The sequence below is a fragment of the Limulus polyphemus genome, unplaced genomic scaffold (genome assembly GCF_000517525.1).
Source record: "Limulus polyphemus unplaced genomic scaffold, Limulus_polyphemus-2.1.2 Scaffold237, whole genome shotgun sequence".
Taxonomy (NCBI): Eukaryota; Metazoa; Arthropoda; class Merostomata; order Xiphosura; family Limulidae; genus Limulus; species Limulus polyphemus.
Genome location: NW_013665847.1, coordinates 732,149 through 750,128, shown reverse-complemented (window position 1 = coordinate 750,128; position 17,980 = coordinate 732,149). Strand labels below are relative to the sequence as shown.

The 17,980-nt window shown below is 31.2% G+C and overlaps 1 protein-coding gene across 1 annotated transcript in view; it reads right to left on the bottom strand.

Moving 5' to 3' along the window:
* The window catches only part of LOC106478645 (glutamate receptor ionotropic, delta-2-like), a 55,582-nt gene that overhangs the window by 6,457 nt on the left and 31,145 nt on the right, over window positions 1-17,980 (bottom strand). The window contains exons 4-7 of the mRNA XM_013939201.1: window positions 16,306-16,409; window positions 8,327-8,426; window positions 7,602-7,760; window positions 6,769-6,934 (exon numbers count right to left, since the gene is read on the bottom strand). Coding sequence (XP_013794655.1) covers window positions 6,769-6,934; window positions 7,602-7,760; window positions 8,327-8,426; window positions 16,306-16,409 — 529 coding nt within the window. The remainder of the gene's footprint in view (window positions 1-6,768; window positions 6,935-7,601; window positions 7,761-8,326; window positions 8,427-16,305; window positions 16,410-17,980) is intronic.

Genomic DNA, 17,980 nt, shown 5'->3' with positions numbered 1-17,980 from the left:
GTTATTGTAAATTGTATTGTTGTTTGTATATTAAAACATATTTGTATTAAAAAAAAGAAAACCGTGTTGGCAAATATCATAAATTGGAGATATATCGACAAATATTTAACTACTAAATCTAAATTACAATTTAACTCAGTTTAGGCTATTAGAAATTGTCATACGTAACATAACATATAACATACTTTTTACAATTGTACTAGTTTATCTTATAGATATGTAGTCCTGAAAAGGAATAATTCGTATTGTTCTATAAATAAATTATTCAAAATCTACGTATTTAACACATGTTTCAATAATTATGATGTAGTACAATTTGACTTTAAGGATTACATATACTCTTATGTGATCAATCTATATATATAGTAATATAGTCCTGTTTTCATTCTTATGTCTAATTTTAACATCTACTAAACAGACCCTTTAATAAAGTATTGCGCATTGAACCAATGAAATTAATGTAGAGTAAAATCCAATCACTTTACTATTATCAAAACTAAACGAAAAGCAACACGTCCGATTTTAGACACTATGAGTTTCTGTAGAAAATTTACTTTGAAATACAAAACACTGTCGGTTGCTGACTAACACATCACACTGGGCACATTCCAAAATTCAACGTTGACATTCAGTGTTGGCACCGTTTGTTTCTAATGTCAACTTTTGTGATCGTTGACTTCCAGCACTGATTCAACGTTTGCTCAGCAAACTCAACAGCCCTGCTGAAAGGGCGAGCATGTTCAATGACGGAAGGGACGTGACACTTGTGATAATAACTTACAATTTTTTTCTTTTAAAATAAAATTACTGTAACAACGCCCCCCGGTGCAAACAAGTACTGTAAAAAAAAAAAACAACAACAAACACAACCTTTAAAACAGAAACAAAGTTATTTTATTTAGTGACACTTAGAGGAACTGTCTTCGTCAGGCTTATCTTATTTTCAGTGATTTTGATTTATTGTATTTATCTTCCAACTTTGCGCAAATTCCAATTATTTTAATTTTTTTCTCTTATGCTTAACATCCATCTTGGAAACGCGAACAAAGTTAACAAAGCGTTCCAGGTTTACAGTTACCGTTGAACCAACTGTTATGTCATGGCAGTTCCAAGCTAATGAGTACCTTTGAATTTTGGAATACGCCTCTTACAACCGTCCTTTTGAATTTGGCGTGAATGACGTTAGTTACCAATTGATTAGTTTATGATGAGTAAAGTCGTTCTTTAACTATTAACGGTTACTTAGAAACCCACGTAAAATATAGTAGTTTTGTACATTCAATTCTAGTGACTGATGTATATTTGTGTGCTCAAATGTATATTTGAAATCTACACAAATTATTCTATGGATCGTAGTTTATGATATTGTGAGATTTACCACGAGGCTCAAACAACTATTAGTTTGATTTACACGGGAGTACAAACAGTAAATCTATTTCATAACATCGTAAGTAATACAAGCCTTACTTTTTATGTATATTTTATGTTTCTTTTGAGCACTAATGAGGGAATTGTAATAATACGTATACATTTGTGTGTAACATATTTAACCGAAATGTTGGTGTATTTGAGATGAGAATCATTGTTTCAGTTTCATTTAGATTGACACACTAAAGGCTTCTTTATCTTAGTAAGATCTTCAACGTAAGAAGTTCAAGTAAAAATTCACGAGAGTTATGCCCCTTGAAGGACTTAAGAATTTGTGAATTTTCAACTAGTAAGTATACCTTACCAGTCGTATAACCAAATCTGGTCAGTAACTTTATGTGAAGAATATTTCAGACAAGCTTCAAGACTGCCAAATCTTTTCAAAATTTAAGAAAGTTATGCCTTTTACAAAAGTACGAATTTGGCTATTTGATGTTATAAGCAAAATTACTGTGCGAAATTTCTTCAAATTTTAACCAGATATAGTATCCAGTTTTATAATAAATTTATCTCTGAACGCTCCAATTATCAGCAATTACCGTCAAAATTTACAGGAATGTGTTCCTTCAAAAAATATTTATATTCATTGTTGTTTTGTAAACATTTTATGGAAAATATGCTAAAATAATCTCATTTGGGACCTAGAAACACTTTGTTTTTTATGCCAATTATACTCCATTTAATAAATTTCTCCCACTTTTGCCTTTAAGATCTTGTTTTAATGTCATCATTTCTTTATTTGTTTATTTCTAAATATTTTAAATGTATAGATAAATAGACTAACTGTATATGATTTTACTCTTTTGTTGATGGGTACTTTGTTAAGATACAAGAGCCTGCAAGGCAAAAAAAATAAAAAATGGAGGAAGAAAAACAAAGACGTACATCCAAAAAAGAGAGAGATAATTTAATTTTTTCCATAAATAAAGGTGTGAGATAGCAGGGACAGCGGGAAGTCTACGGAATTACGACGCTGTTGGCTATATAAGACTGTTTAGTATAATGAGTTATAATGTAGTTTATTTTGTGAATTAGTATTCATTGATTGTTTAGTTTTCATAACAAGAGTGTTAAATTTAATTATTTTAAAAGTATTAGTTATAACAAGTTTCGTTACTTAGCTCTGTACGAGTCGTATGTTGAGTATGCAGGTTGATTTTGTACTAGGCTTTTGTTATATTGTTGACGTCACGTTACTCGAAATTTTGGTATATTTCTCGTTGTTTTAATTGAGTAGTGTTACATCATAGCATCTCGTAGTTTGTTAAAAGTTCCAGGCCTCAGTTGGGCAATGTATATATATATATAGGCGACCAAGCGAGCGCAAGTTAATTGAAGTTAAGTTAAATCAGAAAACGTTAAGTTAGTGGAAGTGAAGTCAGACTGCATGATTGTTAGTTTAGCCGCAATGGGCGATATTTTAAAGTGAGTTTCACAATTTAATAGAGATGAGGAGAACAGTTTGTTTTGTCAAAGGGTGTTCTAAAGTAATTGAACTCGTCTGTGAAAAGGAGACAATTATTTAAAGTTCTGGACGCAGCTGTGGTAACCCACGGGGTAACGTAAGTGAATCTATCGCAGATTATACAGTAAGAAACAGAGTAGAGAAAAATAATTTGTTTGGTCAATTGATTCTTAGATAATTGAATCAGACTGTATGGACTTTTAACAAGAAAAGAGAATTATTTAGAGTTTTAGATACAACTGTGATATTATATAGTGTAAAGAATTTTGTACATATGTTTGACTTGTTTTGAATAAATTATTTTAGATTGTGTGCTGTCCGTTTATTGTTCGAATTTATCGCCAACAAGTCACAGACACCTACTGTAAAAGAATCCCAGCCCATTGATACTAAAACCCTGACAAACGCTGAAATTCGGGGCTCGATTCCCCGTGGTGGCGCAGCTGATAGCCCAATGTGGCTTTGCTCAGAAACAATAAACAAACCATAAACAAAATTTTCTCTTTTATTTACTTTCATTAAACATGAAAAGCCAATAAGGAAGTTATTCTAGTTCCTCAAAATATATAAAATTGGCCAATCATTCTAGGTTAAATGAAAACAACTTTAAATATACTATATGCAAAAAAAAACATGTTTGTAATGTTTGTCAATACTTATTTAAATTTAGTATTTTAAACGTTATGGTGTGGTTTCAAATATTTTTATGTTACAAATGTATGTTAGGGTATATTGGAATTATCCCCTGTATGTCATACCTGTCTGTTTCAACATTTGTTTGTTCATCTGGCAAATATTTCCATCAGAAATTTCTAAATGACAGCAGAAATTGTAGGACACTTTGTAGGAGCTGACATTTATTGCTTTTTTTTATTCTGAAAATCTACAAGAATATGCATTATTTTATGAGGAATCCAAGAACGTATGTCTATTTATTAACTGGATAAAATCCAAGGAAGTTATGATTGGTTTTTGTCAGTAAAAGTGGGTGAAATTTTTACCCTAATTCATATAATGGCGTGGCGTTGTTGTAGCATATTATCTATGAAACACCCACTATTCCCGAACTTTTTTGTGAAACTTGTGAGGAACTACTGAGATAACTAGCCAGAATCTCTGAGTTTATCTTCTTGTTGAGATAGAAAAAAGGTCGATTTCAAAACTAACCTATAAATGTAAAGTAGCAATAAGTCCGAGGTGTTACGAGTGTAGTAGTTGCGGATGCGATCATCAGTTGCTCAAAAAGTTAGCTATGAGAGAGCTATAAGGAACTTTGGCGGAGGAGGTGCTGTCAAACGTCCAAAGAGATGTTGACTGTCTCAGTCCTTATTCTCATTTTCAAAACCTGATTTCAAAGTTGGAAATTGCTGCATTTTTTGTCTGTGCAAATTAGTACTATTCATCTTTCAAAACCGTTTCGTTGGCAATCTTATTGCGTCTTTGAAATTCTGTTAGTTATGTGTTATTTGGGGGGGGATATATTTAAAAATCACTTTTGGATTATAATATGTTCGCATCTTTCCTTAACTAACAAAAATCTTATGTTTTGTTACTTGTTTGCATTCTTTAGTAATCAAAAGTGGAGTGTATTAAATATTTTGGCAATCAAAAGTTTATCTTTTCTTACTTGTTTCATTTCTTTGCAATCCGAAGTTAATATTTTATTACATTTTTGTTATCAAAAGTTATCTTATTATTCAGTTGAATCTTTTTTTGCAATTAAAAGTTAGTTTTTTTGTCTTCTTTTTGCAATCAAAAGTTGGTCATTTGTTACCTTTCTGCATCTTTTTTCTCAATCAAAAGTAATCCTATTTTATTTGTTTTCATCTTTTCTACAATTAAAAGACAGGTTTTTGTTACTTGTTTTTATAATTTTATAATCAAAAGTTGACTTTTTGTTACTTGTTTCTATCTTCTTCACAAAATATTTGCTCCTTGTTACCTGTTTGCATCGTTCTGTATTAAAATGTTAGTCTTTTGTCATATAGTTGCATATTTTCACAATTAAAAGTCGACCTTTTATTACTTTTTTTGCGTTAAAATGGTCTGTTTATATTTTTGTGGACACCCGTAACTGACCTTTTGTTGCGTGTTTCCACCTTTTGAACACCAGTACTTTACCTTTTGTTAAGGTTTTGTATATGTTATTCCCCTCCTCTTTTATCTCCCAAAAGATAACCTTTTCATATCTGTTTGCATATCTTAGTATGCAAAAGTCAAAATTTTATTACCTGTTTGTGTCCTTTTTTGAAATTCCAAAATATTTAAATGATGGCCTTTTTTCACCTTTTGATGGTAAAAAGTTTGGATTTTGAACACTTTTTAGTGCAAACAAAAGAGGGCCATTTGCATATTTTGAGGAACCAAAAGGTATATGAAAATATTATATTTTATTCCTTTTGTATCTTTGCGAAACATGTATAAAAGTTGGCCCTTTCATCATATTTTGTTGACATCAAAAGATATCATTTTCATGCATCGCACTAAGCTATGTCCCATACTTAAGAGCTTATAAAGCTCCTTTGAATAACACTGTGTTCACCTCCTTAACTGGGGTGATAAGAACTGATAAACATTAAATGATTATTTCATTAGTATCACCCATTTAATAACAGGATGGATCACCTTTCGTTGCGATAACACCATGAACATAAGCATAACATAGACTTTACTACATGCCAGAAGGTGACTTCCTTAATTTCAGCCCTTGAATCCAAGTGTAAGGTGTGAAATTAGTTTGTAGATATCAGCAGAGAATTATGATGCCAAATGTGATGTTCAAGCTTATCTCAAAGATGCCTAATCAGCTTTAGTTCTGGTGATTTCGCTAATGTTACTGACGAGTTCTTAAAAGTAATTTTGATGAAGTGTTACCATTTGCTTACCCACACCATTGCACCACTACCAGCAACTTACAGTGTTGGAAGAAGAAAATAGTCAAATGTCCCATGTTGTTTTCTCCATATTTTCAATCTACTGCCAACATAGAGAAAAGAGTGAAACGTGACTTTTTATTCCACATCACACGCTATAAGTTATGTATTGTCAACATTTTTTGTTCTAAGCACCTCTGAAGCAGCACTTTTCTGTCCCATTTGAGATAAATTGTTTTTGTACTTGTTTTAGGGCGCCATATATAATTTCTTTGTAATGTCCTTCACATGCTGTATTGGGAAATAGTTGAACACTAGTTATTTTTGATGACATTAACCAACTGGGTACATCTGTTGTACCTTATAAACTCGTTCAAACATTTTTATTCCTAGTCACCAACCAGCAGTTGCTGTCCACAAATATTTTAACATTGAGAGACATATACATTTTATATTTGCATTGCTGATATATATTGACGACAGGTGATTTTTCGAACAGCTGATTGAATAAATTATTTTTCATAATGACGCTTATGTTTGACAAGTATGCACTATCATGTCGCTTTCAAAGTAGAAAAGATCCCTGCTTCCATTCTTTGTCTTAATTATTTTAAGCTTACAGTTTTAAATGTATCGGTCTAATGAAATCAACTTAGCTGGTCGTGGAATGGAATTTGTCATTAAATAAAAGTATTATTTCATAGTTAAACATCTAAAATACTATATCCCTTTTACATTAATATCATACCATAAATGTCTTACTGGGTTAAAATCTAAAGTTACCGTTTATGTGTTTTTACGACACAGTAAATCATAGATGGAGTTGCGTATAATAACAGCAGATGGATATAAGCAAAATGTAAATAGAAATCATATTTTTACTTGGAATTTTATCAAAACTAATAACATTGAAATTATTTTATTTAAAGCGAAATAACAAAATCACATGCATATTTGTTAACATTTGTAATAAAAAATAAAAACTGGACACATTTAACATACCTTGTTTCACTAACCCAGCATAAACAAACCAGACACACTCTACTAGTGTAAACCGGTTTTTTCGATCAGTGGTTTCATCTAGTTTCACCAGCTTACGCTGCAAGACTTGTATGGCATAAATTACTGGTCCCATGGCAAAAAATGATGCAATGATCATTGCCCATACCTGAAAGATCGAAATATATAAATAACCAAAGATGCCTTTTGTTCGCGAAATTAGTAATTCATAATAGTTTAATAAGTAGCACAATTATGGGTAGAAAATATCAAAGTAGGAGAGAAAAATTAGGCATGGAAAAACAAAAACAAGAAAAATAATGGCACTATAAGGCATAAATTAAAACAAAATGATAAAAGAGTAGCACTCGGTAATAGAGAAAGATTATCGTAAACTCAAAAACACATGAAAATAACGTTATTATGTCACAAGATTTGTTGGCATACTAGAGTAGACAAATAATATTGTCTATCACTTTAATGAAAGCAATCTTTTAATTTTATTGCTTCAAATTGTTTCATATTCCATACCACAAAGAAAATTTGTTTTTCTGGGATTCCAACTGTTAAAAAAATATAAAAATGGGACAAAACGTGAATTGTTTCTAAGACGTTAAAAAGAAACGAGTTTTAACTTTAACTCAGTTTTAAGTAGAAATGTAATAATAAATTACAATGAGCAGTGTCTAATTGTTATTCGAGCAATAAGCAAATGTTACTTGGGTCGTTACATTGAAAACAACAACAAAAAACAGGCAGTGTCTGAGAATTATCTGAGTCTTTACATACATAAGAAAAATAAACGAGTAATTTCCAAATATTTTCTGAATCCTTACATTTATCGAAAAAGGTGAAAGTAGAGCACTAGTGTTATCCGATTCTTTTGGATACTGCATCAGTATATCAATTCCATCTAAATAGATGTTTTTTGTAAATTCCACCACTTCTCTACGATCCTCAGTGATAGTAAACATGGCTGCCGCTAGGTCAGCTTCCTATTGATTGAAAGGAAATTCTATTTAAAAAAATTTAACGTAACATTTTATGTTAGAAACACCAAAAAAATCATTAAATGTTACGTGTATTGCTTCAAAAATATAAATAAATGAAACTTATAGTTTGGAATACTAAAACGAGTTATCATTAAAGGTCAAAATGTTAGCTTAATACTATCAAGAGTTATTTTCCAATGATGGAAACCCTACGTAATTCAGTGTTGTTATATTTCTTCTTAAGTCTTGGTCGTATAGTTTAAATAAGATGTGAGATAGGCTCTGGAGCAGTGGCTTTGAACGTTTGTAGTTTGACACCCGAAACATAATTATATTGCCTACTCACGGCCCGCATCATATAGACAGCAGAGATTTACAACACCAACAAAGAAAAAAGTGAAGAAACAAATCTAATATAAAAACAACAACATGGCATTTAAATTATTGTATTGAAATGAAACATAAATATCCACTTTATTATTTAGTGAGAAGCTTGACTTACTGTTATAGAACCTTACCTTTGATGAAAATGAAGATGCACTATACTAAAGACGAAACTTTACTGTTACCTTATCTAACAGCTGCTTGATCATACCATTCCACTTCTTTGTTCCATTTTCATCCCTCAATTTTCCAAAAGCATTGTCTTCAGGCATAACTATCTTGTAGCTGTATAACGTATAAATAAGAAATTCTAAATGAGCAAAAGAAAAATAAAGCTTTGAAATATATTAGGAAAGAAAACTTCATCTCGCAATTTTGTGTTAAAACTACTTAGAAGGCTCACAAAGATTTAATACTAATACAATTTTACAGCTATCAGAATTTCCAGAATTTTATATAATTTTTAACTAAATTAATAATATAGCTTTCACAACATCTGCCCACACTGCACAAAAACTTGAACAATGCCTAAGCAAAACTTAGGATTCTCTCTTTTTTCTTAATATGTTTTAAAGCGTAACTTTATTTAACCTTTATTGTTTGCGTTGAGTGTCTTCTTGAGAAACTTAAGTACACGAGCTTCTTATATTGCGTGCTCTCAAAACTTTTGGTCTTGACTCCGATGATGATCATTATGGTATGATTGGTGGGAATACTTCTTATACAGGGCATGCTGCTCTGTAAGTCATTATGAATGTGTTGTGAATGTTTTGCGTTTTAAGTAAGAGATCCTGGTGGGTTTGGATATTTTTTGTCCGTTACTATCGTACACGTATCATCATTTTTGGCTTTGAAGAAGAAATTATCGTAAAAATGAACTAGTAAACATTTTTTCAGGATCTGCTCCTTAAAACACATCTAAAGTAATTTCAATTCAATTCATTTTAATGTTTTTCAATATAATTCAACTTTACTTATTTTAAATAATAAAAACAACAGCAGTAATCAATGAAGCATGTGAAAAGGAGATACATAAAATAAAAATTAAATAAAATGTGCATCCCATAAAAATATTAAAATTCATTTAAATGTCAACCACCGACTGTCAATATTTATATTTAGTGTTTTGTTTTTCAATCTCAGGAACAAATTTCAAGTCTAGCATATCCACAAAACAAGCTACATAAACTGGCAAAAGTATTAGTGAGGATACTGAGGAACGTTTCCCAAAGGAATCCATACAGACACATTGTTGAGTTGTGTTGGTCGTTCGTGGTGGACAAACTCTAATAAAGTTAACTTAGATATTGTGAGAACTTTCAAGCCAAGGCGTTGATTCACGGGTGTCAGTGGATCGTTGCTGAGCCTGTTCTATTTCAGAATTTTTGTTGTAATTTTTGTCCTAAAAAAATACTTTTCCTTTCATCAAACGCACTACGAGTTATAATTTAGCCAATTGTAAAATATAAATCAATACCACAAAATTATTTTGTCTACAGTAACAACAAATAGACAAGTAAAACAGTATTTAAAACTAAATTCACCTTACATAGAATGTTGCACAAGTACGTCAAATATAAAATGCTTTAACTTGAAATAAAATTGGATAAAGATAAAATAGATAGGTAAGTCAATTTAATTTTTAAGAAATTTTAACTATTTAGGCACCGATTCTAAGATTTTTTTTACGTTGAATTGATATAAGACTGTATGAAGATTTCTTTCGTGATGACAATTTTCTTTCAATAATGGTTTAGTTTAAAATAAAATATAAATACTGATTATCAAATATTCTGTCCATATTGATATTGCGCTACATGACCTTTGACGTAAAATACAAAAATAATTTACAATTATTTTTGCAAACAACTTTTTTGTTGTTTATTTGTTGAATTTCGCGTTAGCTGTCCCTAATTTAGAAACAATAGATAGAACTGAAGAGGAAAGACAACTAATCAACACTAACCACTGCCAACTCTTGGTCTACTCTTTACCAACAAATAGAGGGAATGACCCTCATATTATAACATCCACCACTGTTGAAAGGGGGAGCCTGTTCGGCCAAATGATTAGTAATCACAAAGAGCATATAACATTTTTTTTTTTTGCTTTATTATTCACTAAAATGAATAATCATATGTTGGTTAGAGGTTTGTTTAATTTTCGTCTTGGAATTTCCCAAATGTTTCTTCTTTGGTTAACTGAACGCTTATTTGAAATGATGTGAAATGCACAGTTGCTTGGTACAAAATGTTTCTTGTTGTTGAATTTTGACAATATATATAATTTATTTCTTTATATGAATTTATCTTAATATTTCATAAATTTAAGCAGTAGTATTTCTTTTTGGTTCGATATTTAAAGGCTTAGTTGTTCGTTAGTGTAGCCTTTCATGTACATTATACCATGGTAAGTTATTATTAAGAAATTGCTCTTTCTATATACCTTAGAGTAAAAACATTTTTGCTCATACATTTCAAATAACAATGTCTATATTGATTGCTTTAATGGATTGCTGAATTCAGCAATTTATATCTTACTAGCGAAAGAACCCGGCTTCGCTCGGGTTATTAGGTTGATTTATTCTAGATGGCTATGTCAGTGTGTGTATTCTCAACCCATTTTAGCATAAAAGTATAACCTATATACTTTTGTTGCTCCTTTACGGGACGTGGCCTGCTTAAAAAGGTAACCTTTCCTCTGACTTGCTCTCCTATTTTAAAATTAAATAATAAAAACAAATAATAAAAAACAAGCCTATTTAATTAACGGATCCTGTAAATTAGAAAACAACAAATATTCTTTTTTAAATTTTATAGTTTATACATTTAATTTTATACTTTCAGCACATATCCGCTTTACAACAATATGAGGTTATACTTTTTTTACTAAGCAGCTTGATATAAAAGCCATTGTTGTAATGCATTGGCTTTTCTGAATACACGAAGTTGTTATATAAGGAACCACTTCTTTTTTATGGGTTTTTTTGCTAGCTTGCTTCATTAAAAGGTTACGCAAGTGCATGCACGCACAAACGTGGATAAAATAAGCAATAATACCCAGGTGCAGACCTTCAGGGTTCACTTAGTATGGGTGCAAAATTTCAGGTTTCTAGGTTATTTCGTCTTGGAGCTATGGTGGTCGCATTTCTTATCTATGGGATTTTTTGCATAAAAAAGATGCGCACGCACGTAGATAAGTAATAATACCCAGGTGTAAACACTCAGGGTCCACTTAGTATGGGTGCAAAATTTCAGATTTCTAGGTTCTTTTCTCTTTGAGCAATGGTAATCACACACACACAGACACGATCGTGTGCACGCGCGCACGCACACATGTGTGTATCTGTCTCTGATTTCTATTTGTAATATAAGGAACTACATATTTTCTACGTGTTTTTTCGCTTGTTTGCCTCTTCATAAAAAGATGCGCATGCAATCACGTACGTGGATCAGTAATAATACCCAGGTGCACACCCTCAGGGCCACTAAATATGGATGAAAAATTTCAGGTTTCTAGGTTCTTTCCTCCTGGAACTATGGCAGTCACATTTCTTTTCTATTTGGTTTTTCGCATAAAAAGACGCCCATGAAAGTAGATAAGTAGATTTTATTATTAATGATAAGGCCAATACGCGATGTTGTAATCTTAGACAAAAAATTTTGAAAATACTCGTGAACGAATATGATCTTCAAATACGTAATTCCATACACCATATACAATACATAGATATAATTTTACTTATCATACTTTTGAAATATGCATAAACTTTAAACTAACAATTATGTCATTAAACCTTAGAAGGAAGCACTATCTCTTTCTCTCTGTTGCTAAGTCCTAAGATGCATTTTGACCCAGTTTAAATTTGATAAGGTTTACGCTATCGGGAAATCCTTCAATTTGTAAAATAGTTTTTTGTTTAACTTATTTATTTATTTATTTTGCCCTAACAAAAGTGTTTCAATATTTACCCATCCGATTGAGACAAACGTTTATTTTACGCGTTTTGAGTGATTTTCAAATAAAGACATCTGAATTTAGTTAATTATCTCTAATTTGTTAAAGTTTTTTGAATAGAAAATTCAATAAAGGAAATGTATTTCTGGTTCAGTTTCAAGTATTAAAATTAATGTTTTTTTTATGAAACTTTGTAGGTTATCTCATTGATTATGTATAATATGTACATCCACGTTTTAAGGTCACATCTACGGAGTTACCCAAAATTAATAGTAATCAGATGCATCATAAATTTAATGATTTTTGTTTTGTATTTTAAGTCAATACAGGAGTGATGGTAACAGCAACTATACATGACGAAAATATTTCTCTGAATTGACCTATTCTACTTTATTTACATTTGTGTTTGCAGTATATTATCCGAATAGAGATAGCTGCTAGGAAATAAATGTCTTCTATACATGTTCTAAAGCGATATTATTTTTGGGTCACACTGTATGTAACAGTTGCTTGCAAATCGATTAACACAAAGAAACATAAATTGCGTGTGTCATGATTAATTCATTTATATAAGAAATTTTGCACCTGGAAGTTTCCCTGTGATTGTCATCAAACGAATGACAGACGTGTTTGATGACATTTTTCTGATTGACGAATGTCAGTTACATGCTCTGAAAAACAAAACCTTCTAATACCTAGACTAGTTAATGACGTCACTAGTACTTCTATAATGTCAAGGAATTACTTGTCAATGATTATAAGTAACAAAAAACAATATCAATGGCGAGGAATAAGAGACTGCTAGTTTTCAAGTAGTTATTTTGTCATGCTGCTTGGTATGAAATATACAATTCAAACTGGAGAAAGGAAAGCATAAAATTACGACGTAAAAAAGTATGGCGCATATTGATTACCTTGGCAATACGCACCTTGTCATTGGACTGCTTTCCTCGCTAAACTTTAGCTGGCAAACAGCATGCATATTGAATCATTCATTAGTACAAAAGAATTTGCCTTTTATGCGGCAAACGTTCTTCGACAGACGGTTTTCTTTTTTCTTTTGAAAAAGTTAAATGATCGTGAGCTATATGACGTAATATGTCAGTCGAATCATTGCCCTTCCTAACTAACCGTATAGCTTGAACAGGCCTTATGTTAGTCATAGGCCTAATATGCGTTTGAATGCTATATCTACTGAAATTCATTATAAAATGTTATTTATTAAAAAAAGTAAATTTCAGATACGTTAATTTTGATTAAAGTACTTCAGAAAGAGTTGAAATATTCCGTTTCTATTGCGTTAAAATGCATCTGATATTCACTAAGTACACATGCATAATCACAACTAATAAATAAATAACCAATAAAACATAGCTACTCTATCTTCACTATTCATAAGAAAGCTAAGGAGTCACTGCAGTTTCTATAGATTTTATTCGCAATTAGTTTATTATTTTTTTATATTATAATACAAGTAAAACAAATACAAACGTATAATAACATCTTATCACTTTTGCAAATAGTTAAAATTATTACTAATGAAATTTCTTCGAATTACAAGAATGTAGAAAAGGATCTAAGTGGCACAGTCAGGATTATATAACTATGTAAAGTCTAATCAGGGCCTGGCGTGGATTATTGTTTACCGTTCTCGACTCAATTTCGCAAAAACGCTTTCTACATTTTGAGACTGTGGGTGCGTTATAATAGTTGAGGTCAAATATTACTAATCGACGAAACAAGAGTAACTCATGAATGGTTGCTGTTGTATAACTGTATTTTCTCTAGCCTACCAATTCAAACTTTGGAACAACTATGCGCAAGTACTCCTTGTGTAGCTTTCAGTGAAAATCTAAAAGAAACAAACTGATCAACAATAAACGCAGTGGTAAAATAAGTGGTAAAAATATATAAATTCTGATCGTTGATAATTTATGTTTATACATATAAATAAGATTTGTTCACACTAATTTAATTTTTTAACATATATAGAAAGTCGTTGATGCTAGATACTGCTGATTCTTGATATTAGTTAAAAATCTATTCTGAGCTTTCATATGCATCAGATACAAGATCCCTTGGGAGTTTTCTTAACCATCACTTCCGTTTATCCTTCAAGATTTAATCAAACCAAGCAACTTTTCAAGGACTAAGAAGTCGTTTAATCTTCCACACTTCTGTATAACACATACTTAATTTGTTTCTGACTGTTTTTTATTACACTCAACTGTTGTTTCTTTTGACTCCAAAATTTGATTTTACCAGAACTTAATATGTGGATTTGTTTTGGTACGAGTTAACGTTCAGTTTAGGAATTTACAGATTATAATATACTAGCAGAAACCCTGCCCTACAGGTGGCTGTTCGGTCAGGATCTTGACAAGCTGAACGGTGTGCTTCTCTGTCACCAAACTGCTCCTGACTTCTAACTGCATCTTGGTGAGCAGCTTGATGTGCTTGTGTATTTTGGGTTTGTTCCTGACTTCTTTTCACTGTATCTTGCCTCATAACTTGGTGAGCAAGTCTATCTCTTTACTTCTGTAACTTACATCCTGACGTTTCATTTTCTTTCTCAAAGTTTCAGACTTTCTCCGTGATAAGTCACTTTTCCGTTTGGAAATTTTTGGCATCGTGATTTTCGATGCTTTTGATCACTTTATACTCATACTGAAGTAAAAAAAATACTTGTGTAACTTACGAAGATCGATTTACTAAAACATTTATTCGCAACAAACTCCGTAGGAAGGACATGAGATTCCTTCGGTCACAGAACAATTCAATTCATAACGTACGCTTGAATTCTCCAGCAGAAAAAGTCACTTTTCTTCTGACATATCACAATTATTCACCACTAGGAAAACGCACTTTTATATTCTGCATTAAACTCATTTCGTCACAATTTTAGAAGTTTTATTTATAAAATTAATTTCGTTGATAATAATAAATGTACAAAATTACTATACATTATTAAAAAGGAAAGGAGTACCATTTATCAGTTAAAATCCTATTGGTCTTTTAATTTTAGCGAGGGTCTATTTTATAACATGTTTCATTTTGGGGTGATATCAAGTTATTTTTGACTTATATCTTTAAAAAGTGAACACATGTGTTACATAAATTTTTTATAAAACACCCAATTGTATTGGAACTTTGTTTGGAACTTCCCCTTATGATATTAAAAAAATCATGCGAAGTTTCATCCAAGTCGAACTTAAACTGTGGGAGGAGTTTTGTGGACAGAAGGACATTAGCCTCTTATATATATATATACATTTCATTATGCCATACGAACTTTCATATTTTAACATTGACTTATTGTTATTTTGTATACAAAATAGACTTGTATATAAAGTTTTTCTTTGTTATATGTAAACTTGTTGGACTAGGAGCTTCTGTTCATATATATTTATAATTACACCAAGTAATTTGCTTCAAAAAGCGAAAACAAATAAAGCAAACTCATGAGAACAGTTTAATGTAAGGTTTGTTCTGTATCCCTTGACTATTTATTACAAGACACCCAACAAATAACGAGATTGATCTGGTTTCGTCCAATAATTTAACACAAAGCATATGAGGAAAAACCACCATTATAACGAAGACGAATACAATAGAGGATGTGGCTGTCTTTAATGGATCTATCAGTAGAAAGTGACGAAAACATTGTTGATGTACAGATTTATGAAAAGTGATCTTTCTTTTTTTTTCTACTTTACCTCCAAGTGAAGTAATTAATTTTTCTTACCTTAAGTACTTACGTTGTGATTGTCACAATCGGCTGTTTATCTCATAAGAACTTTTCTCAGGAAAACAAAGTATAGAATAAATAGTATATTCCGGGATAAGCTATATTTTTCTATTAAAAGTTTTGGGAAATAATAAGATTAACATATCAAAATTCCTGCCCTTTCCCAAAGTTTACATCTGCACCTGGAACCTCAGATACTGTATTTTAGTTTTATTGTTCGTTTCATTATTTAACATGTTATTTAATCTAAAACCCACTACTAATAAATACCAAACTGTCTGCAGATCTTATTACGTGCTAATGTTTTGCATGTCTAGCTATACGAATCACGCGATAAAAATATTTTGTGATATTTACTTAGCAGTTTGAATAACAAGCTTACATCGTTTTCTTGGGAGTTCTAACCTGCAACTGTTTCCTGTGCTAAGATCAAGATTGACAGTGACAAAATAAACTTACCTAAAGTTGAAAAAGGAAGAAAGTTGGTTTATTATCTCAAATGTAAATCCCCCTTCAACATATTCTCCATTGGAAAGGCGGGTGATGTTTTGAAATGGAATTCTCTGTAAATATAAGGCAAAATTATAACTTTTATCTGGCAAACATATTTCTATCTATTACTAATAAAGGTTTATTCAATATAAACAATAATGACTCTGTATCGTAGAAGCAATGGACAACGTTACTTGTTACCTAAACTTCCGATTAGAAATATTTACATTTTCCCTATAAAACGTAAAGTTTAATCGGAGATTTATACGTGCTGAAGAAACAAGGTATGCAGATATTTGTGGAGATAGTATTCTAATCTTCTTTCTACTTCAGGTGGCGTACCAGTGTAAACATTAGTCAAAGCAGTAAATAGTTTATATGTGCTGAAGATACTTGGCCACCTTTACTAACTTTTCTAAATCTTCCAACAGGAAACCGGCTAATAATATGTTTGTGAACGAGATCTAGCAAGATTGAAATGTGCCAGCTTGTGAAGCTGACTCTCTAATCTACTAAGCTGTAATCTACTAATCCTACTTAATCTCGCAACATTAAGTTATCTTATTGTCGGTTGTTTTTAGTTAATTAATATCAGAAAAACCACTTACAGTTTTGGAGATCAGTATTGATAGTTTTATAATTTTTCATTTTGGTATAAATGATTTATTGAAATTGAAATTAAGTGTTGCTCTATTCGAGCCAGATATGTTAGTTGTTTAAATCACCATCACATGACTTCGTATCCTATTCGGTTTAACTTTTCAGTTCTGAATAGTTGTTAGCAACTACTACTTAAATATGTCATATTGATATAAAATAACTAGCTTAATTTTGAGATATAATTGAGTCGGTTTATGCTTTATGGCATTTGTTGTATTATAGAATACTTGCGAATGTTTATAATATGTAATCTTATTTTCATTTGATCCTAAAGTTTTAATTATCAGCTTTCTACAACGCAAGGAATGGAATTTCAGAGTAACATTCATAATGTTCAACTTTATATTGTCTATGCAACATGGGTATACATTTGAATTTTAACAGTCTGCCGTAAAAACAATACAACTTGACTTATTTTATAATGTTCCATTGTAGTAGTTTAAACCATAGGTAAGACAAACAATAAGTCAACTTGTTCATTCTTAAGTGATAATTTAGCTATTTGAAACATTTATGTAATGAAATGGTTATTTTTCTATCCCACCCTTTGTGTCAGAGTATGTTCATCACTATATTACAGTATCAAGCTGTGTAATGGCTTGAATATAATAAATAAATAAAAATATTAATAGAATAGTGGTGTTTCTATATTATAGATTCACCTTAGGGAATGTCCTACCACGCCTTTTTCTACTTTTCATTATTCTCACCGTAAATTATTTGTAAAGAGTGAATGATTCCTGAGCTTCAAGGTAAAATTAATGTATTAAAACTGAAATATAAATTAATGAGTGAGCCTAATCTTTCTTTCTTTTTTTTTTTCATTTCTAAATGGTTTGTTTGTTTGTTTGTTTTTGAATTTCGCGCAAAGCTACACGAGGGCTATCTGCGCTAGCCGTCCCTAATTTAGCAGTGTAAGACTAGAGGGAAGGCAGCTAGTCATCACCACCCACCGCCAACTCTTGGGCTACTCTTTTACCAA